The sequence below is a fragment of the Glycine max genome, chromosome 10 (assembly GCF_000004515.6).
Source record: "Glycine max cultivar Williams 82 chromosome 10, Glycine_max_v4.0, whole genome shotgun sequence".
NCBI classification, from domain to species: Eukaryota; Viridiplantae; Streptophyta; class Magnoliopsida; order Fabales; family Fabaceae; genus Glycine; species Glycine max.
Genome location: NC_038246.2, coordinates 38054600 through 38077344, shown reverse-complemented (window position 1 = coordinate 38077344; position 22745 = coordinate 38054600). Strand labels below are relative to the sequence as shown.

At 32.8% G+C, this 22745-nt stretch overlaps 2 protein-coding genes across 2 annotated transcripts; one reads left to right on the top strand and one right to left on the bottom strand.

Annotated features, from left to right (window-relative positions):
• The first annotated feature begins 877 nt into the window (after nucleotides 1–877).
• LOC100778809 (S-adenosylmethionine synthase 1) lies at nucleotides 878–3557 on the top strand. Its single transcript, XM_003535984.5, has 2 exons — nucleotides 878–1296; nucleotides 2236–3557. The coding sequence occupies exon 2, from the start codon at nucleotides 2253–2255 to the stop codon at nucleotides 3420–3422; it is 1170 nt and encodes a 389-aa protein (XP_003536032.1). The 5' UTR covers nucleotides 878–1296; nucleotides 2236–2252; the 3' UTR covers nucleotides 3423–3557.
• Nucleotides 3558–4025: 468 nt separating this feature from the next.
• LOC100778269 (probable receptor-like protein kinase At5g18500) lies at nucleotides 4026–8973 on the bottom strand. Its single transcript, XM_003535982.5, has 8 exons — nucleotides 8481–8973; nucleotides 7473–8156; nucleotides 7254–7358; nucleotides 6896–7018; nucleotides 6633–6803; nucleotides 6377–6506; nucleotides 4863–5075; nucleotides 4026–4530 (listed from the first exon to the last, which is right to left on the bottom strand). Exons 2-8 carry the CDS (start codon nucleotides 8135–8137, stop codon nucleotides 4417–4419), a joined length of 1521 nt encoding a protein of 506 aa, XP_003536030.1. The 5' UTR covers nucleotides 8138–8156; nucleotides 8481–8973; the 3' UTR covers nucleotides 4026–4416.
• Nucleotides 8974–22745: the final 13772 nt, after the last annotated feature.

The window sequence follows — 22745 nt, the reverse complement described above, 5'->3', positions numbered from 1 at the left end:
AAGAGATAAACATTTCTCAATACCTAAATCCTAAAACATACCATGAATATGGGTGATCAAACCACAATCAATAAAATTAAGCACAAAAAAGAGACAAGGAAATTAAAATAACATTAAATAGATAATAGGAAAGATTTAAGAGTTTTGGTTGTTAAGCTCCTAACAATTGGAGAATTTAACCTCTCATTGTCATGAGAGACTTTACAATTACAAGGGATTGATAGGAAGATAAGGAGAATTGAGATGGGAAGGAATGACTCCTAATGATTGATTCCTCCTATTCCTGCACTAATCCTAGCCTTTGCTCTCTATGGGAAGCTCAAGCTCTAATTTCGTTGATATTATGTGTGTCTTATTCCTTTCCTCCCTCCTCGCAAAGTATGTAAATTTTACACGACCTCACGCTAAGCGTGGCATGCCACGCTGAGCGAGTGAGTCGAAGGTCACGTGCTTAGCATGCAACTCGTGCTAAGTGGGCCTTCACATATCGGGATTCTCCACGTGACTTCTTTGCGCTAAGCGAGTGATGTCCGCTAAGCGCTGAGCATGTATGACGCGCTGAGTAAGAGTGTTCAGATATTCAACTTCTCTTTCAAGATTTACTCTATATTTTTGCCGTCAATGTAACACCAAAACACTATAAATTCATCAGTTTAAACACTTACTTGATAAAAAATTGAATGATGTTAAAATTATAATTATTCACATAAAAAAAGCAATAAATGTGAGAAAATCCTACAATTTTTTATTGACTTAATCACAAAAATATACCTATGGATAACCGTTATCAAGGAGGAAAAAAAAATCTCTACATAAAGAATAATCCTAAAAGAAATTCTTGGTTAAATAGGATGACATTGACACAGTCACCAAATCATGTCATGCCGGTGGCTTGGAAATAGCCTGCTTGTGCTTGTTCAATTTCCAAACATGGTCTATGCATGATGTCATTTGCTTTTTTTTCTTTCTTTGCTAGTTTATATATGTAGGCTGCACAACATTATGAAAACAAAATTTTAAATTTTAAAATCACCTTTCTAATCCCAAGAAGCCAAGGGACAGATGAAATATTTCCCCCAAGATCAATTTTTTCTCTCCATAAAATATATGTAAAATAATTCAAAATATAATTGCCATTGTTTTTTAACTTATTATGTTTTTATTCCCTTCTAGTTGATTTTCCCATGTCTATAAATACCAACCTGAATCTTCTGCATAGGACTCACAAGTCACAAAGCATTTAGCAAAGCCGAAAAGCAGCTCAGAGTGGAGACCCTCTGAAACCTTGTAATCAAGGTTTGTGTTGTCACTACTCACTACTCCTGTTCTCACCTCATTAATTTTCTGCCACTTTATTTGCATAAATGATAACTGAAACCGCAATAAGTTGTTTTATTTCATGCTTTGTTATGAAAGAGTACTCGTATAAATGTGTCATCTCATTTTCTTTGCATGCATTAGGTTCTTTTGCTGAACTTGATCTCTTTGGCTTTGGAACTGAAAGTCTGTTTTACTTGAATTAGACATCCACCTTGACCTTTGTTATTTAGCTGCATGAAACTATGTTTATGGCATGCATACCTATGTTTTGTTTCTCTGGCAAGAAATTAAACAAACTGGTAAACTTCTGCATGGTTATTTAGTCTCCGATTATATTGAATTATAGTTACAACTGAAACTGACAGGTCTGTAATAATTTTTTTCATACGCGAAAAATTTCAGCCAGTTAAACTGTTGCGTTCCAGCTTTTTTGCGTGTTCTGGAATGATATCTTGATCATATTTTTGTTCTCAACATCTTTTGCCTCTTATCGGATGATACTTGTAAGCTTTTTGATTGCTTGAATGCCAAGCATTTCTCTTTTAAGTGTATTACTTTTGTTGAAAATCCCTTTATGCTTAATTTTAAGTTCAGTGACATCAGTTTCTTTTCTCTTCTAATCAATTTGTCTCAACTCTCAATATTCTTCTCCTAGTGGAACTTTACTTTTTTACTTATACATGTTGTGTGATTCTATTCTGCGTGTTAGCATATGACAAAAATACGGTCCCCTCTATGATTCTCAGCGAATTATGTTCCAAAGTTGTATCATAAGCTGTTCAATGTCCATATTATTCTAGCTTGAACATGATGTCCCCAATTTTTATCTTTGTTTTATTTGAGTCAACCAGACATTTCAGCATGAACAATCTAAATCATATATCTTCAATCCACCACTTGGTTTGCCTCTTGTAGCTTGAGACTTGAGGAGAATGGATACCTTCCTGTTCACTTCTGAGTCGGTGAACGAGGGTCATCCCGACAAGCTGTGTGATCAGATATCTGATGCAGTGCTCGATGCCTGCCTGGAGCAAGACCCTGAAAGCAAGGTTGCCTGTGAGACATGCACCAAGACCAACTTGGTCATGGTATTTGGAGAGATCACCACAAAAGCCAATATAGACTATGAGAAGATTGTGCGCGATACGTGCCGTTCTATAGGATTTGTGTCTGGTGATGTTGGCCTTGATGCTGACAAGTGCAAGGTATTGGTGTACCTTGAGCAGCAAAGTCCTGACATAGCACAAGGAGTCCATGGCCACCTCACCAAGCGACCAGAAGACATAGGAGCTGGCGATCAGGGTCACATGTTTGGCTACGCCACAGATGAAACACCTGAGCTTATGCCTCTCAGCCATGTCCTTGCAACCAAGCTTGGCATGCAGCTCACTGAAGTGCGCAAGAATGAGATCTGTCCTTGGTTAAGACCTGATGGAAAAACTCAAGTCACTGTTGAGTATGCTAATGATCATGGTGCAATGGTCCCGGTGCGCGTCCATACTGTTCTCATATCCACTCAACATGATGAAACCGTTACCAATGATGAGATAGCAGCAGACCTGAAAGAGCATGTTATCAAGCCTGTTATTCCTGAGAAGTACTTGGATGAGGAGACAATTTTCCATCTCAACCCATCTGGGCGTTTTGTGATTGGTGGTCCTCATGGCGATGCTGGTCTCACGGGTCGCAAAATCATTGTCGACACATATGGTGGTTGGGGAGCTCATGGTGGTGGGGCCTTCTCAGGGAAGGACCCTACCAAGGTGGACAGGAGTGGAGCCTACATTGCTAGACAGGCTGCCAAGAGCATTGTGGCCAATGGACTTGCCAGAAGGTGCATTGTGCAGATATCATATGCAATTGGTGTTCCTGAGCCATTATCAGTGTTTGTTGACACTTTTGGCACTGGAAAGATTCCTGACAAGGACATTCTCAAGCTTGTCAAGGAAAAATTTGATTTCAGGCCAGGGATAATTTCCATTAACTTGGACCTTAAGAGGGGTGCAAGTGGCAGGTTCTTGAAGACTGCTGCTTATGGCCACTTTGGAAGAGATGACCCAGACTTCACATGGGAGGTGGTCAAGCCTCTAAAGTGGGAATAATGCCATGAATAAAGCTGATTGCCAAGAAACTATGTTTGATCTTATATGCTTTCATACCTAAGATCCGTGATATGATTTTGCCTTAGCTTTTGTATCTTTATAAATAAATAAAACATATATATGTCGAGTTGAGTATATGAACATACAAAGGAAGCTGCATAGCAGCATCAATGTACTATTGGAAGTTAATGTTTGAGATATATCCGTTACGATCGCTATCCATTATCCATTATGTTTCCTCTCAATTGCTGAGAGTCTTAGAGAATCTTGAGTCCCCTCATTAACTAATTGGACCTGCATTTTATTGGTTTAAAACGTTATTTGCAATTAGTAATGCATACACACATATGTGGCCACTAGCTTAATTGTTTACATAGCAGTACCATGCACCATGGTTGAAATCCATGATGTGTACTCATAATATAATACTCAATAAAGGGACTGAAATGATGGAGGATTGGGATTTTTTTTTTTTTTTACGATTGTTGTAAAAGGAATTAAATACAACAGTGTGAAACGGAATGATCTAAAGCATAAAAAGTATTAAGAAGGTACGATCATAAACTGATTATTTTACTTTTCCCTAGTGGCTAGGCCAACAGATTTATCAAATAAATCTAGGAAAGCTTTTAGATTCTGTACATACCCCAAATATTTTGGGTTCTTATCAATAACACCCACCTTCATACACAAACAATATATATCCTTCTAAAACAAATACCTATCCTTCTACAACAAAAGAAAGGAAAAGAAACCACAAAAAAAAAATAAAAAAAAAATAAAATATATATATATATATATATATATATATATATATATATATATATATATATATATATATATATATATATATATATATTATCCCCTGCTGAGCCTCTGCCATGCCCATCTTGGGTAGGCAAATCCAAGAATCTAACACGATAAAAAAAAAAACTCACTTTATACACCCCACTGATCCTAGAAAAGAATCCCATTCTCTTGGTCATGCCTGCTGTTACCTTCCGCTTTCTGATCTAGAGCCCTGAATGTCACTTCCATCTGTGTCAGAATTATCCTTATGGGATTCAATTTCTGAGTTAACCCCACGATTTCTTCTGTGCCTACGGTCCTGAGCATTCAGACAATGAAATAAATCAAATGTCAGTCTAAAATGATCCAGTAAAACTAATCGTCTCTTTAAGTATGGGAATATGTATCCATTTGTGATCTAGTAAGAAACTGAAAGGTGGATGCTGGCCAACCCAGAACAGACAAAGACCAATAATTTTTTTAGAAAAGATGCTCTGAAAATGGATAGAGGAAATGAGCTCAGTGATTATTGATCAACATCCTAAGATAAATGGCTTTTGATAAACAAAAAGCTTTGAAAAAAGATCATTTTAAAGGGTACTGCTATGGTAGATGGCTTGAAAACAAAGATTAGAACAAAGTATAACAAACCTCTCTTGCTAAAGGGTACTCCTCTGACTCAAGTATACGCACAACTTGGCCCATCTTGGGTCTTTTCTCGGAATCTGGATCTACACATCTTAAAGCCGTTAAGAGCGTCCTTTTCAAAACTCTGGTAGATGGCTTCACCTCAATGTTTGGGTCCACCACTTCTTCTGATCGCCTGTTTCCAACCATTGTCTTCAGCCAATCAACCATATTAACCTGAGGGCATTGTAGTTCATTGTAAATGTTAGTCAAAAATCATCAGAAGCTGTCATAACAAACAGTGATGTAGAAGTAAGCAACTGAGAACTGAGGAGAACACAGAATATCAGAATTATTTTAAAAAAAAATCAAGCACAAGATCCTCAAGAGGGATATCCACTTCCCTCTGCATAAACAAATCACTGAAAAAAAGGTAATAACTAAGCAAGAAAAAACTGGGATAGGAGATCCCAATCTGAACAAACGATAAATCACTAGATGATATTGCTAAAACCCCTAATTAAATCCCTAACTAACTTTAAATCTCTATTTCACAAATGGAAGCCCAAAATAAACAAGTCATCTAAATTCTGCATAATAGTTGAAATCTATACTACAGCTGTACAGCAGCAACTGTGATTGTAAAATTACTAGAAATGTAAACAGAAAGAAGAATGAATAAGAACTGATTCATCAATATTACAAAAGTTAGGTCCAAGATTGCAAGTTCCAAGTGAGAAACAAGTAATGAGAACAGCTGAACAGAACAAATTTATATTCTAAATTTTAGACAACTGAGTATGATGTTTAGAGCATTCCAAGGCTAAGAATGAGTTATAAAGGGCAGGGTAATAAGTTTGCTAGAGAGGACTGAATGGGTCCATAGTTGCAATAGACAACATTAGCGGCATTCTTGAGAATGTTCGAATTTTTCATTGATCAAGGGGATAGCTTACAAAGTGATGATTAACTCCTATAGCTGTTTTAAATTTTAACTAGTCACTGAATTTTTCACCATAATGGCCCATGATATGCTTTTCTTACAGTACAAGCTATATTATTATATGGACAATTTAGAACCGAGTGGATGAAAATAGGTCAATTTTTAAATGTGTCTAACTGGAAGCATTTAGGAATTGGAACAATTTATCCTTAAGTTGGCTATAGTAGGGTAGGAAAAATGCTAGAAATATACTCTTTGACAATCTATTATTGGGTGAGGTATATATGAGAATTTGACCAATAATAAAGATATTGTTAAGAAATGAGTAAAAGAGTAGGTTGCAAACATTTTTCAATAAGGTAGTAATGTTACATGTCTAAAATCATATGTTAAGATAATAGGCCTAAAAAAAAGAATCATGTGTTGCAAAACTTGCAATTAACAACCAATGTTCAAGACAAGCACATTAAATTTGTTTTTGGTTGAATACTCAAAAGCTAATGGTTTATGATTATTCGGTGAATTTAATGAATTGTTAACAAGAACACATTCTTCAAAATGGATTTTCTTCCAACATATAAGTAAGTTTACTCACTTCCTGTGCTGGACGACCATAGTCAACTGGATCTCTTCCAGTTATTGCTTCCAATAGCACAACACCAAAGCTATAAACATCACTTTTTTCATTTAGAAGACCAGTATTTGCATATTCAGGAGCCACATATCTGTCAATTTTATGGAGCAAGAAAGAAAGAATAAATGTAAGGATCCAACTCATCAAAGTTCCTCTTAACAATATTGAGTGCAGAAAAAGAGCATAGCTCTATAGGGAAGAGCACAAAAATACGGACCCAAAGGTTCCCATAACTCGTGTTGCAACATGACTCTTCCCAGAACCCAGTAACTTGGCCAGGCCAAAATCAGAAACCTTGGCATTGAAGTCATCATCAATTAATATGTTGCTTGACTTGATATCTCGGTGTACCACCTTTGGCTCGATCGCTTCATGCAAATATGCAAGCCTGAAACAAGTATATTGCTTTAAATTAGCACTAAGATAACCCTAAGAATGAGGACTACAAAAGCCCGAAGGAGCACAGACAAAGCAACTCACCCCTTAGCTGTGCCAAGGAGAATCTTGATACGTGCTTCCCAGGTAAGATATCCATGATGTCGCATAGCTCCATGAAGCCATTGCTCTAAGTTTCCATTATTGACATACTCATAGACCAACATCCTGAAAATTTATCCCACATAGGAGAAAATGTAATTAAGGCAGCATACTTAAACTGTTGTCTGTTGAACTTGAAACTGACCTCACCACCAGGTAGTAGGTTCATGAATATGCAACTCATAAAGGTATTTTTATGATTTTCATAATTCTGGCAATTATAATTCAAATCCTCTAAGAAAGTTATTCAGATTATACATGTTGAGACTTGAGACTGTAATGTAATTGACAAGGGGGATACCTGTGAGTCCCCTCAATGCAGTAACCCAAAAGTCGAACCAAGTTTTTATGTCGGACATGGCCAATAGCTTCAACTTCCACTCTAAATTCTTTCTCAGCTTGACCACTGCAGAAAAGGAGGGGTGGAAATAAAAACCAGTCAAAGTTTGGCAGAAGTAAGAGAAATAAAAACAAAACAATAAAGCAAATTCAAAGCCTTAGGCATTATACTGGAACTCACATGTTATTGAGTATCTTTTTAACTGCCACTGGAGTCCCATTAATCAACTGTCCCCGGTAAACAACTCCATACCCACCCTCACCAATCACATTTTCTTTTGAAAAACGGTTCGTGGCAAGTTCAAGATCCCTCAGTGTAAACCAGTGACCCCAACCCAAGTGAGAGAATTCTGGAAGGCCTGAGAGTGGTGAAGGAGCTGTTATAGGGTGTGACGAAGAGGGCATGTAAATTCCAACCGTGCCAGAGCTAATTTCTTCTCCTGATTGTGACCCACCTCCATCCAAGTAATGAAACGAATCCGAGTGATGACTGCCACTATCCCCATGCTTCTTCTTCCCAACACCTAAATGAAGCATAACCTTGTCTGATTCCTTGTCACTGGACTTATCATGAATGGTAAGAAGTATTCCTTCGCGAGGAACGAATCCATTCGCGGGCACTTGCTCAACCCGCACTTCCGTGATTTCCTTCGAGACAGGAGGAATATGAGTAGCAGGAACCCTGTTCCTGGCTCTTCTAGTTTTCTTCCTTGAATTAAGGCAAAATGGGAGCACACAGAGGATGACAACAATAAACAATCCAACTGCAATTCCAATTATTTGCCAAACCTTAAGACCAAAAACAAAAGTTTTCCCGGACAATTCAGCTTTAAGATCAGCACCCATCTCGTAGAACCCTTGTTGCCTACAGTATATATGTAATAGAAAGAAGAAAAAAAAAAAAGATAAGCTGCATTACAAAAAAAAATAAAATCACATTAACATTCAAATTGTCCAACTATTCATTGTGTAATTGACACTATGGAATATGAACAAGCATCAGAAGACAGTCTGTTACAACTAGACTATGAAGCAAAAGGCACAAATAGAATATTCAACAACACACCATAAAGTATGAGCATTTCAGGCTTTCAGCACCCAAGCATTCACAACACATACAAAACGAAGTAAAAAGAGGACAACATGAAAGGAACCCTAAAATCAAAGGCACAGACTTCATAGTATTTACCTATCTATGCTAAGCGAGATTCACAACAACAACAACTAAACAGCACAAATCCCAGATCGCCACATCTCAAAAAAGGGTCACCAAACCCAAAAAGGCTAGATCTTTGACTGAAGGGAACCGAAAGAACATGGAAGACTAAGAACCCAGTTGTCAAAAATGGATGAAAGTTGAAAATCCTTAGTGGGTTTGGGAAATGCGAGCGTAAATCTAAGTTGGGTTGGGAATGGGAGTATGATAAGAAGAAAGGGTGGAGTTAAGAGTGTGGGTGGAAGGGAATAGATGTTTTACAAGGCAATAAAGAATACATCCAATTCGAAATTTCCAGTGCAGTAAAAGAGAAGTGAAGAGAAGAGAAGCATGCAATGCAATTGTGATTGTGATGTATCTGTAAAGTTAGTCCTCTTGTGAAATGGATATTCTTTCCGAATCGGTTATGAACATTACTACTAACAAATATCAGAAATTGATTTCACCGCTTCCATACTTTTTCATTTGACTTCATAGTTAGCTTAGCTGTTTATTTACTCTCCCTCTCCTTTCAACTCTTCTGCGTAACAGATACTCGTTACTCTTTGACAACTGTTCAAACATTTTTATTGTCTAAATAAATGTTGCATCATTTATATTATATTTTATATATTAACAAACCTTGTCTTTAAATGTCATTTATGGACATTTTTAATTTAAAATAAACCGTCATAATAATGGCCATTTACTGTGAAATAATAATAATAAGCATTATTGATGTAATCCTGCATTAAAAATAATTTATACCGGATAGTATCCTTAACAAATTCATTAACATTTGCCTTTTTTTTAACATAGGACGAAAACAATAAATAATTTTTTTTGACAAAAAATAAATAATTTGAATTAAGACCGGTATAAACTATAAATCATCCAAATTCTTCCTTATTAGGCCTATAATGATTATTATCTTATTATTATATTTTTTTCTAATAATTATATTAACACGAAATTGTCCAAAAACCATGTCACCACAAGAAATAAATTATATTAAAAAATAAATATTCACACTATGTATTTATAATTTTCAATAAAAATTAGTCACTACTTACTCCAATAAATACTTTATATCAATATTATAATAATAATAATAATAATAATAATAATAATAATAATTTAGTGTGAAATAATCATAACAATATATAATATAATAAAATGGAAGCATTCAGAACTAACAACAATAAAATATTTATCTTCTTATTTTCAATTATGTTTGTTTATCTTATTTAAAGTTGTTAAATATTTAATAATATATCATTTTATTTTTATGATTATTTAATCATTAAAAGAATTGAAAAATTGAATAAAACACTGGATACTAAAGTAAATCCTTTATAATAGTATAAATTATTTCCGTAAAAAATAATATTATAAACTATTAACAATATTATTGTTGAATTTGTGTAATATATTTATTCCTTTGTTTTTTATTTTGATGAATTTAGGGGACTTTTAGGCACAGTAAAAAAAATCTCTTAAAAATATTAAGATTTACTAAAAAAAATTAATCTCTTCAAGAAAACATTATTCTATATTTTTATGATTATAATATTATTCTATATACATAAATCTATAAATTCATATTTTTGTAAAATGCTTCATTATACAAATTTTCTTAATTAGAGATTACAATATCTGTGATATAATGTAGTTTTATTTAAATCAAACAGGCCTTTCAAAATTTAATGCAATTTCATGTGGGTCAATTTACTTTAAAAATCTGTGAAATAATTTTTTTCTTCTAAATATTTAATAATTAGAGATTATAAGTATCTTTTACATAAAATTTAAATTTATGTGACAGATACTTGTAATTAGAGATAATAATTTTTTTTTTAAAAATATTTAATATAACCTCATGTGGATCAATTTACTTTAAAAGTCAATCTTATATTTAACACAACTTCATGTGGGTAAATTTTATTTAAATAATTAAATATTACAAGTATATGTCACATAAAGTTTTTTTTAAAAATATTTAATATAATTTCACGGGATCAATTTACTTTAAAAATCAATCATACATTTATTTAAAATTTCATATAAAAATAATATAAGAATATGAATTTTATCCTTAATTAATTATTGGATTGATTTTTATTTATGAATATCTTTATCGCGTATTTTATATGATTCTTATAATTATGATTATGATTAGGTATAATAATAAATCAAACAACTTATTAAAAAAACTTATAAATTGACTCAGCATATATCTGTTTTGATCTAAGCTTAATTATTAAATAAGTTAGATCAAAATGCATTAAAGTTATGTAATTATTATTATTATTATTATTAATCGCATTTTTAGTATAACATCTCAATCTCAGTATTATATATATTTAGAGGTTTAAATATTTTTTAGAGAAGGTTTAAATCTATTGATTTATGGAAAAACCAATAACAATATTAATTTTAAGAAAAATATGTTAGACTTATAAAGGATAAAAAATAATTTAATTTAATTAATTTTAACAGCTATCTCTCCGGTAAAAAAAAAATCTATCCCTTTAGAAACTTAATTAAAAATGAGTTAAGTATGTAATAATTGTACATTTGTACGCGTAATTTTATAAAACAATATATGAAATGAGTGCATGTCATTATGGTCCAGTTTATATGAAGAATTTAATTAATTTTTTGATTAAAAAATGTTAATGAATGTTCTAAAGAATTTTTTTTATTAAGAAATAAAAAAATTATATTTTTGATGATTTTTTTACACTTTAATTAATAAATAAATTTTTAATTCTCTAACCAATATCCTAATAAGACTGGTTTGCAAAACTCATCTTGATTACCCCATTCAAAACTTTGGTCGTGACACAAATTTTACCACCAATATTCTTACATTGCCTTGTCTGATTGAATATGAACTTAAAGTGCACTTTTTTTTAAAAAAAATCAAACTTAAAGTGCACTTGGTTATATAACTAATAACATAATTGAATATTTATTTATTTAATAAAAATTTATTACATGATGAATAAAATCATAAATTTGACTAAAAATTATTAAAATAAGTTAAGAAAAAATTACTTTGATAAATTATATTAAGTTTGAAAAAAGTTTAGTAACCATAAGTTATTTTTAACTTATTATATTAACTAAAGTCGTCAGTTTTATCTTTTCTTTCTTTCATTATACTGTAATTCTTCTTGTTGCTTTTCTCCCTTTTAATAAAGTAATTACTCCGTTAATTTAATGCTAATTAATATTGGTTGGAAGAGCATAACTACTCATGGAGTCATAATTGCGGTAACACTCCGAAACCAAAAGATTTTCAGATGCCTAACCCACGATAATTTACTAGTTAGAATCCCAAGTGCTGTTAAAATAGTTTGTATTTTATTTTTTTGGTAAGAGTAATTGTTACTATTTTATTTGACTATTTTAAAAAATTACAGTTCAATATATTATCAGGTCTAGCCCTGTTGTTATGGAAGGGAAATGTTTTTAAGACAATAAAAATACATAATAAAATATTTTTTATTTTGAAATATATTTTTTAAATACAAATACAATTTATTCAAATATAAAAAAGATTAAAAAAAGACAGATATAATGTTTTTTTTTTTATATTTCAATATCGAAATTGTTGAGCGGGATGGAGAAATAAGAACAAAATGTGACAATTTCCGGTACCTAATCAATCCTCGCCAAATCCTTCTGAAATTTGTTGAGACATTGTTTCAGTTCCATAAAATATGAAATTAATGTTACATTTGTTAATTTGGATAATCAATATCAATATCGATCCATATTAGTAGATACAAAAGGATCGTAAAGAATTCAATACTTCCTTGCGTAAATTAGTTGGTCATTAATTCACTCACACACAGGCCACTACTTATCCTTTCCCTCAAAGCTCGTCTCTTTCACAAGTCATTCTCGTGATTATGCCATTCTTTTCAATTCAATAATGCCAAACTTTTAATAATTAGTTGCATTTGGAGCGAAAATTACGTGAAAAAGAGTATAAAAAATACTCTATGATAATAACACTTCCCTAACAATGCAATATTTGACAAACCAAGAGCTACAATCATTTTCAACAAATGGAAATAAAAATACAAAATAAAGGAAAAATATATTAGATTTCATCTTAAAATTAATTGACATTAAGTGAAATTGGAAAACAGATATATAAGTTACACTTCAAGAATTGAGACAATTAATGTGAGACTAGAGTATTTTACAATAAAGTATGATTATATGGTATTCTCGTAAATGAGATACATGAGCAGGAGAAAAATAAGTGCTTGCTGGCATTTTGGAATTATTGGTCGATCTCATCTCCTACATATCATATCAGTTCCATATATAATGTTCTCTGGACCCACATTTTTGGACGTGAGTACACATCCTTTGTTTTCAAATGCATGCCTTTGTAACGGTGATGAAATGGCCATTATAAATTGAGCTCGTGAGGCCTATCTTCTAGGGTTAATATTCAATCAATTTCGTGAAGCTTAGTGATTTGATGTAATTAGATCCCCATAAATTCTATTCAACACGAGGGGAGGGCACTGCTTTTAATTAAAATTACAATGTTTTTTTTAATCTAAATTGCATGTATTCTCATACAATACTTTATTTTTTTGCACAACAGAGCTGGTTTGAATTACTATAATCGGAAAAAAATTTCCTCCGAATATTTAACTAGTTGGTGCTTTTAAGTTAAATGATTATTTTAAAATGTTTTACAAATACATTAATTAATGTTAGTTAAATAAAATCAATGGGCCTGGTATTTGATGTATTGGTGCAAACCAAGTACTATGCAGGTTTAAATGAATTCAACATAGATGAAATATATAAATACGCCAAATAAGGTTAAGAGTTAGTAATATTTTCTATATATTTAATACTTTCAATCATCCCCTAAAAAAAAAATACTTTCAATAAAAAATATTTTATAAAAAGATATAGGATTATTCTTTTAAGAGAGATGAAGTCAATGAACATAAGTAACAAAAAAAATTGATAGAGAAGTGAAACTGTACATTTTTTGGGGAGTATAACTAGAAACAACCGCGCAACTGTGCAAGAAAATTGAAAAATGAATTCAATAAAATGTATCTATTATTTTTTTGGTAGAGAATTAAATACATCTATCAATAAAATATTTGGTTAGTTTACATGAAATTTTAGATTCAAATGTCATTATAATTGTTATAACTAACAAAAAATAACAACTAATTAAAAAAGCTGTGAAATATTATTTTAGGTTAAATCAAAGATATTCCCACACTAAATAAATATTTAATTTTTTGAGATATAGAAAACATTGAAATTGAACTAAATTTTCTCTTTTTTAATGAAACCTTCCTTATATGCACGTTTAAAAATCACATCCTCGTTATATATTTAAAATTCAACTATTTAATATAAACAAAATTATGAAAAAAATATAATGGCCAATAACCTAGATAGTAATTTAAAAATTATATTGCAGTAGAAACCCTAACAAACTTTAATTGAAATATACAATGACCAACAACTCATGCAAATTATTAAATCAACTAATCATGAGCAACAATAATATATCTTACCATATAAATTAAGGTGTCTAATAAATATAATTCAATTAACAACATACATTAAGTTTATGAAAAAATATAAGTTTAATCTTCATAAAATACATTCTTCAGAAGAGATGAAAAAACTTTAAATATGACTAAATCTCAATGGAAACATATTTCTGAAAACTTAAGATCCTAACTAAGTTCGCATCAGAAAACAAGAAATCATATGAATTAAGGAGATCCTAATAGCTTTTGCTTTCGAACGTTAGTTGCACATCGCTTTCCCTAGTATCGTTGTCGATAACTAATACAAACTACTCAATTGATTATATTTAATTTTTGTGTAAATTGACCTGTATTAATTCTACACTTTATCTTGTGAATAATCAAATCTCGAGTCCTCTACGCCAAAAACGATGCGACTTGAATGATCTAAATATTTCCACTTACAAAATTGCATGGGTTGGATTGATATGATACCACCCTATTTTGGCCGTTTATTAGCAAATTTAGACCAGACTAAGCAAATTCATTCCAAAATCATAAACCAAAAAACTGCAAAAATTATTCTACAAGAAAACAAAACCAAATTTATTTGCTTTATATTAAGCAAATGTTTTGGGGATTAAAGCAGCCTTATACAAATGACCTAAATATGGTAGGGGGTCAATGGGTCATAGTTATGTCAATAAATAATTAATGATCCATCGACGTCAATTGTCATGTGCCGGGATAAACCTGCCACCCGCATTCCATACTTCACAACAGAAACTCTAATCATTAGACGCTCAAGTCATCAACACTTGTTGGCCTTAATAGTGGCAAAATTTTTGGTGAACCGTGAATGGCTATACTTTTAAAATTATGAAAGCTAATATGCATGATTATTTTTATTTAAAATATTTTGAGATGAAAATTAATTGAATTAAGAATATTAGTTATTTAAGAAATTCACGGGAAAGAAAATAATTGTTTTAGTATCTCAAAATCTAAAAGTATTTGCTCTTAACTCCTCAAAGTTTTTTTAATGGATTAATTCCTCAAAGTTAGATAGTGTTTTATAAGGATTATTAAATTATTAAATGTTACCTTGAAGATCAAAGTGATTTATTTTAAAATTAGAGAGACTAAAACTAGCTAAAACAATTTAAAGAGATTAAAACCGAATTCAGAAATTTTAGAGTAATAAAAATCATATTTATCTTTTTTTAATATGTTTTAACTTTGAAAAAGAATGTGTTAGAAAATACTCCCTCGTCCTTTTTTTTATAGAAGAATACTCCATCATCCTCTTTATAGTTTATACCAATCATCTTGGAAAAACTTAGCGTAACCAGGATATTAATGTATGAACCATCATCAAAAAGCTATATTCGCATTCTATTATTATTCACATTTAAAGGCTATATTCGCATTCTATTATTATTCACATTTAAAGGTCTGTTGATCATTATATGGACTAACATTTTAATACCCACTCTTGGGTGTTGCTAGGTGCACCCAGCAATTCAATGAACTTCCAAAAATTCCCTTCGTTTAAAAATCAAAAGTTAATAAATTTTTTAAAAAAAACGTTTCTTCTTCCGCGCTCCTTCTTCTTCTGTGCACCCAACAGTCTTCTCCCTCCCTTCCGCGCTCCTTCTTCTTCATTGTTGTTCTTCCCAGCAGTCTTCTCCCTCCCGCAGTTCGTGTTCTTTGTTGGTCTTCTTCCCAACAGTCTTCTCGTTGGCCGGCACAAGCTTTGGTTCTCCATTTTGGTTCCCTCCCTTTGTCTTCTTCATTGGCTTTCTGTGAGCATTTCTTCCGCCATCGAGGTTAGTGTTCTAACTCCATTGGCTTTGGATATCTGTTAGAATCGCGTTAATGGCCTTAGGATAGATGACATTGTTGTTGTTTGGTGCTGGAGGTTGAAGACGAAGTTCTTCTGCGAGAAGAAGCTTCTTCCGCGCGTGTGTTAGGGGACAAAAATGGAGTCAGCGAAAGAAGGTGTTCTTCCGCGAGCTCCTGCGGAAGAAAGGTGAAAGGTTCTTCCGCGAGTGTCAGCGGAAGAATGTCAAGAAGGTTCTTCCGCTTGATCCAGCGGAAGAACCTTCTTGACCTTCTTCCGCTGGCATTCGCGGAAGAACCTTTTTAGTTTCTTCCGCAGGAGCCTGCGGAAGAACACCTTCTTCCGCTGGCTCCATTTTCGTCCTTTCACACTCGCGGAAGAACACCTTCTTCCGCAGAGTGCATTTTCTGCTCGTGGAATAACCTGCCAAACTTCTTCCGCAGGATGCATTTTGTTGTATATTGGTTATTTTTCTTGAAAATTATGTCTGAACCAGCAATTTATTGATATTATTAGTTAGTTTTTTTTATTTATTAGGTGTTACAGAGTGTATATGGTATTTAAGTTACACAAACTCCCTAATTTTGTGTTTTTTAGTTGCTATTGGGATGTCTAAATTGAATTGTTATTTGCTGTGATTGACTTATGCATTAGGATGTCTAAATTGAACTGTTATTTGTTGTCATTTGGTTAGGATGTGTAAATGACTGTATACACTGCATAAATTGAATTGTTATGTGGAACACAACATGAAAGAGCAAAATTAAATTGGTTATCCAATTCCTTTTCACAGGAAATATGACACTATGGTGAGGAACCTCAGCTACAATTTAAAAGAACATGTTGTGCTATGCCTGTTACGGGACAAAGATCGAGCATGAGACGAGTCTAGCTAGTAGCATCATGTGTTAGTAGAAGATAATATTGTAAAATACAACATAAATAGCTAGTTAACAAATTGAACACGAAATGATGGAGCACCTTGATTCCTCTAATTTGATGTATTAAGAATTTTGAATACAAAATGATGTGTTGAGAATTTTGAATACAAAATTATGCACTTGGTGATTACAAATCCAAGCACCCACATTTGTATTAGTTACATGTATTTGTATTCGTTACAAATCCAAGCCATTCCAAACCAAATGCACTCTAAATGGTATGAAAAAGTTTAGTAGGAATTTCTTTACAAAGCATATACATTGACATAATTAGCTTAATTAAAATTTAAAAAATAAAAATAAGGCTAGAATAATATGGGTAATTAGTATTACTAATACTCAATACAAACCAAATATCCTTATTTGGTGATAAAGCTTAGCTGTCTATTTCTGACCATTGAATCCCTTCCTTGACAAGGATGAAAAGCTCTAATTGAAAGAATAATAGACAACTAAGACAAATTAAATGACACATGTGAGCTATGTATCTAGCCCTTCCTAGTAAGAATAAATGCTTTGTTCGGGTGCTTACTCTTTTCTCCATACCTTACCATATGAACTAGAATATTGTAATGGTTCACTTTCATTGTAACTAAGATTCATGTGCAGTTGGTGATTACAAATCCAAGCACCCACATGGATCCGCAAGCCTTGTGCCCTTTTTGAATATTTGACCATACTCTCTATTTTTATAAATTCTCAATTCACAATCAATCAAAGTGTTTCACTCCACATAAATGTAATTCAAAAAATCCACTCCTAAGTAATTTGAGTTTCAGGGCGGGGATGGAAAAACCCCGTCATCATGCCTACTTGAATAGCAGTGGCTCTCCTATTCAAGAGACACAGGGTTACCACTGTTCAAGGCTTGTCAGAACCATTTGCACTGTGAGAAATTGCTTAGTTAATGAAATTCGTGTGATGATGTTAAGTTAGACAGTTCATATAATTTCTTTGATTTAACTTGAACTTAGAGATGAATTAAAGGAATTTATACCACAGTAATTAATTGTAATAGCAATGTATAAAGGAAAGAAAAATAAACCTTCTGGTTTAATAACTAGAATTGTGTCTTGAGAGAATCACAATGACAGGATTTGAGTTCTACTAATTAATTGAATTATATTTGGTGTGATTTATATATGCATTTGTTATATATGCATTTGTATGTCAATTATTTGGATAAATTATGTTGAACTAAATATATAATTTGTGGGTTTGGATAAATTATGTGGATTAGTTAGAATTCCAAAGCTTTGTTACACAAATTATTTGAGTGTTCTTCATGATTTCAGATCATGGTTAGAACACGAGGTCTACGTCATGCGGTAGGCACAGGTAGAGGCAGAGACCTTAGTCAGGATGTGGCTGAGGATGTTCCTCGCCGTCGTAGGCCCACTGCCTCAGCACGTAGGCAACGGGTTACCCAGATAGCTGAGGATGTTCCTCAGTTGGCTGAGGATGTGCCTAATGCGTCTGATGGTAGCCCAGAGAGGACAGGAGCCGCCAATGGTGCTGAGTCTGATCGAGTGGCTAGTGATGAGACAGCTGTTGATGATGAGGGTTCCCCGGTGGGCTACGCGATCCATCTGTTTTGATAGGATTTGCTAATCATGTGGCACACAGCATATGGCGTGGACAAGTACGTACATATTTTATTCTAGTAATTAGAAAGTAGTTTCTTTTATTTTGAAATACATAAATTTATAAATTGTTATTCAATTTAGGAGCGACCCGATCTCAAGTTGGTCTCCCATGGTAGGAAAGTAGATAAATTTGGGAGACCGGCTGCTGAGATCGAAGGTATGATTGCGGCCATCGGATTGGATCCATTGATCAGGTGTTCTGTGATCACCACTGATCCTGGACTCATATTCGCCTTTGTTGAGAGGTGGCATAGGGAGACGAGCAGCTTCCACCTCCCAGTAGGGGAGGTGACGATCACTCTAGACGACGTTTCGTCGCTCCTGCATATCCCGATTACTGGCGCGCTGCATTCATTCGGGCCACTGGCTACATCTGACGCAGTTGCGCTATTGACGGAGCTACTTGAGGTCACCCCAGACGAGGCTACAGTTGAGACACGCCAGGCAGGTGGGCCTCATGTTCGGTTGTCCTGGCTTCGGGACATGTACCAGAGTAGGTGTCGGGCCAGGCAGTGGGTTGCTGCAGCTCGGGCGTACCTACTTCATTTGGTTGGTTGCACTCTTTTTGCTAACAAGAGTGCAACCCATGTCCATGTTGTGCACCTGCAGGCATTCAGAGACCTGGCATAGGCAGGGACATTCTCTTGGGGAGCGACCACTTTGGTACACTTGTACGATCAGCTTAACGAGGCGTCGCAGGCCCCTACACGGCAGATGGCTGGTTACATTTCACTACTTCAGGTGACTATCGCTGCTTGTAATTTAAATTAAAGTAAAATTCAATCCATGTTTGATTGCTGATGTTGACTTTCTGTTTGCAGTGTTGGATTTACGAGCAGTTTCCATCAGTCCACAGGTTTGTTGTTGACGATGGTTATGCTGAGGCTAGCCCACGTGCCTGTAGATGGCTTACGGGTAAGGCCCAGATGACCGGCATTAAGGGAGCCCCTTACAGAGCACGTATTGATGCCCTGACAGTCACTGACGTCTGTTGCATGCCATATGCTGAGCATCGGGGAGTTCGGGACTATGACTTGATCTCCTCGTACATGGGGCAAGTCAGATGGGGTCTGATCATCGTCTACCTTCGACCAGAGAGGGTGGTTCGGCAGATGGGGTACATTCAGACAGTTCCTCCGCCACCGGTTCGTGATTCATTGACAGATACTGATATAGACGACCGGTGGGTACAGTTTTTAGATCATGTAGTGCCTACAGGGGAGCTCTGTGTAGTTCCTGGGCAGGTGGCCCCAAACTACATGGAGTGGTTTTTTCAGATTTCACACCCCTTTGTGACGTCGACGGAGGACACTGCTGAGCCCAAACCTGCGCCTCCTCTTCCCACTCATGATGATGACTTCGTGGAGCCACCTGTCGCCCAGGTTCCAGTCACGTCAGATCCCCCTGCGCATTTTGTGGTAAACTGTGTACTTTTTCTTAACTTTATTATTTTTTAAAAATTCATGCTCACTTGTTATTTTCACTGAGACAGGTTGATTGCACAGCATGTGTCAGGATGGGAAGGATTGCTGAGCATTTGGAGCGCGTCATCAACCTCAGGATGGTGACTGCAGGGACTGACTTATATGATATCATGGATCTTTGCATGAGGATAGCTAGAGATGACGACCCAGATGACAGTCTTAAGCCGCGACAGAGACCCCGCATAGATTAAGATTTATCTTTTTTATTGTATTTGTTTATGTATTTAAATTTTAGTATTTGTTAAAACACATTGACTTAGATAATGTCTATATTTCTTTATGTATTTAAATTATGTTTTTACTTAAATTATGTCTTTATGTATGTTTTTACTTAAATATAATGTCTCTATTTCTTTATGAACATATTAAAAAATAAGTTAGAAATTTTAAAAAAATAAGTTACAAATTTTAATTGATTGAAACAAATAACTTAGAAATTTTAGAATGTAATTAATTGGACAAAATAAGTTAGAAATTTTAAGTTATACTGAAAATTATTATATAATTTAAACAACAATAAGTTAGAAATTTCAAATAAAGAAGTTACAAATTTAAAATAAATAAGTTAGAAATTTAAAATAATAAGTTAGAAATTGATTGAAACAAATTACTTACAAATTTTAATTGATTGAAACAAATAAGTTCCAAATTTTAATTGATTGAAACAAATAACATAGAAATTTTAATTGAATGTAATTAATTGGACAAAATAAGTTAGAAATTTTAAGTTATACTCAAAATTATTATATAATTTAAACAACAATAAGTTAGAAATTTCAAATAAAGAAGTTACAAATTTAAAATAAATAAATTAGAAATTTAAAATAATAAGTTAGAAATTTATTGAAACAAATAACTTACAAATTTTAATTGATTGAAACAAATAAGTTCCAAATTTTAATTGACTGAAACAAATAACTTAGAAATTTTAATTGAATGTAATTAATTGGACAAAATAAGTTAGAAATTTCAAAAATATAAGTTAGAAATTTAGAAAAATAAGTTAGACATTTAAAAAAATAAGTTATAAATTTTAAAAAAATAAGTTAGAAATTTTAAAAAAATAAGTTAGAAATTTTTAAAAAAATGAGTTAGAAATTAAAAAAAAAAGCTAGAAACTTTAAAAAAAATAAGTTAGTCATTGAAACAAATAAGTTAAAAATTTTAATTTTTACTTGAAATTATTATATAATTTAATCAAAAACAAGTTACAAATTTCAAAAAAATAAGTTAGAAATTTAAAAAAATAAGTTCGACATTTAAAAAATAATTTAGAAATTTTAAAAAATAAGTTAGAAATTTTAAAAAAAAATGAGTTAGAAATTTTAAAAAAAAAACTAAGCTAGAAACTTTAAAAAAATAAGTTAGTCATTGAAACAAATAAGTTACAAATTTTAATTTTTACTTAAAATTATTATATAATTTAATCAAAAACAAGTTACAAATTTCAAAAAAATAAGTTAGAAATTTAAAAAAATAAGTTAGACATTTAAAAAAATAAGCCATAAATTTTTTAAAAAATAAGTTAGTCATTTAAAAAAATAAGTTAGAAATTTTTAAAAAAATGAGTTAGAAATTTTAAAAAAGAAGCTAGAAATTTTTAAAAAAATAAGTTAGTCTTTGAAACAAATAATTTACAAATTTTAATTGATTGAAACAAATATGTTACAAATTTAAATTGATTGAAACAAATAAGTTACAAATTTTAATTAAATGTAATTGATTGGACAAAATAAGTTATAAATTTTAATTTGCACGAACGGGTCACAAACATTTATTACTTATAAATTTTTTTGGTAAAAGTTGATAATAAAATTTTTATTCCTTTTTCATACATACTACACATTACAAACGAATCACAAACATAACAAATTGACACACTAAGACATATTACATCGACTAGAACATCATGGACACAAATTTAATTTGCACGAAACAGCCTAACATTTAACTAGCATTCAATCACGCAAGGACGTAACCACATCGTCCTCATTTTCCATAACCACTTTACTAAAGAAAACCAAAATTTCTATTGGCACAAATTGTTTTCAATAATTAGACTCTACCAGCACCTTCAGCACATCGTCGTCACATTTCAGCTCAACAATTTTAAATTCTAAAACTTTCTCAGAATACTCCAAATGACTAGGTTATCGATAAAGCAAACGCCTTACAACTTGGGATTTGTGAATCCCATGAGGAGGATTTCCTTTAGGTGCTACTTGCTTGATCAAATCCTTCAGTTGATCTATGCTACATCTTTTTGGAATATCAATTTTTTTTTGGATTTATTCCGGTGAACGCGTAACCCACAAAGTTGTTTTGGCGTGGCATGTTCCACCTTCTGTTGTAATACAGAACCGCATCATGTGTAGGGATGCTGGGGCGTTCAAGTAAGTTTAAAATTGCATCTGTTGTTCTACCAACGGTACATAACAACTCAATCGATCCAACAAATGAAAATTGATCATTATACATTAACATGGTGTTCACATCCATGTCATTTTTCAATTACATACTTTCAAAGTAAATGTTGTTACCTGTATCTTCCACTGGTCGCCGGTAATGAATTTCATCCACAACTTCATTGTTGTTTAGCCGAAGACTATTGTGTATTCTGCTTTTGAGAGTTGAAAAATCGCATAGGTTTGGTACTCGCATGGGCACTGGACCAGAACTTTGAAAATAAACCCCACACTCGTTGTGAATGACGGTTCCATTTCGAAAAATGAATGTCAACCTCGAGTTCACGATCGTCTAGGACGAAGTCTCTCCTAAGAATGTCATTGTTTATTGAAAATTAATTTGACA

What these genes read in the sequence shown, in the direction of transcription:
- LOC100778809 (XM_003535984.5), top strand. Translation starts at nt 2,253, where the DNA reads ATGGATACCTTCCTGTTCACTTCTGAGTCGGTGAACGAGGGTCATCCC.
- LOC100778269 (XM_003535982.5), bottom strand. Translation starts at nt 8,137, where the DNA reads ATGGGTGCTGATCTTAAAGCTGAATTGTCCGGGAAAACTTTTGTTTTT. An exon ending in CTCCTTGGCACAGCTAAGGG is followed by an intron (nt 6,804 to 6,895) that starts GTGAGTTGCTTT and finishes TACTTGTTTCAG; the next exon opens with GCTTGCATATTTGCATGAAG. An exon ending in ATGGTCGTCCAGCACAGGAA is followed by an intron (nt 5,076 to 6,376) that starts GTGAGTAAACTT and finishes CAATGCCCTCAG; the next exon opens with GTTAATATGGTTGATTGGCT.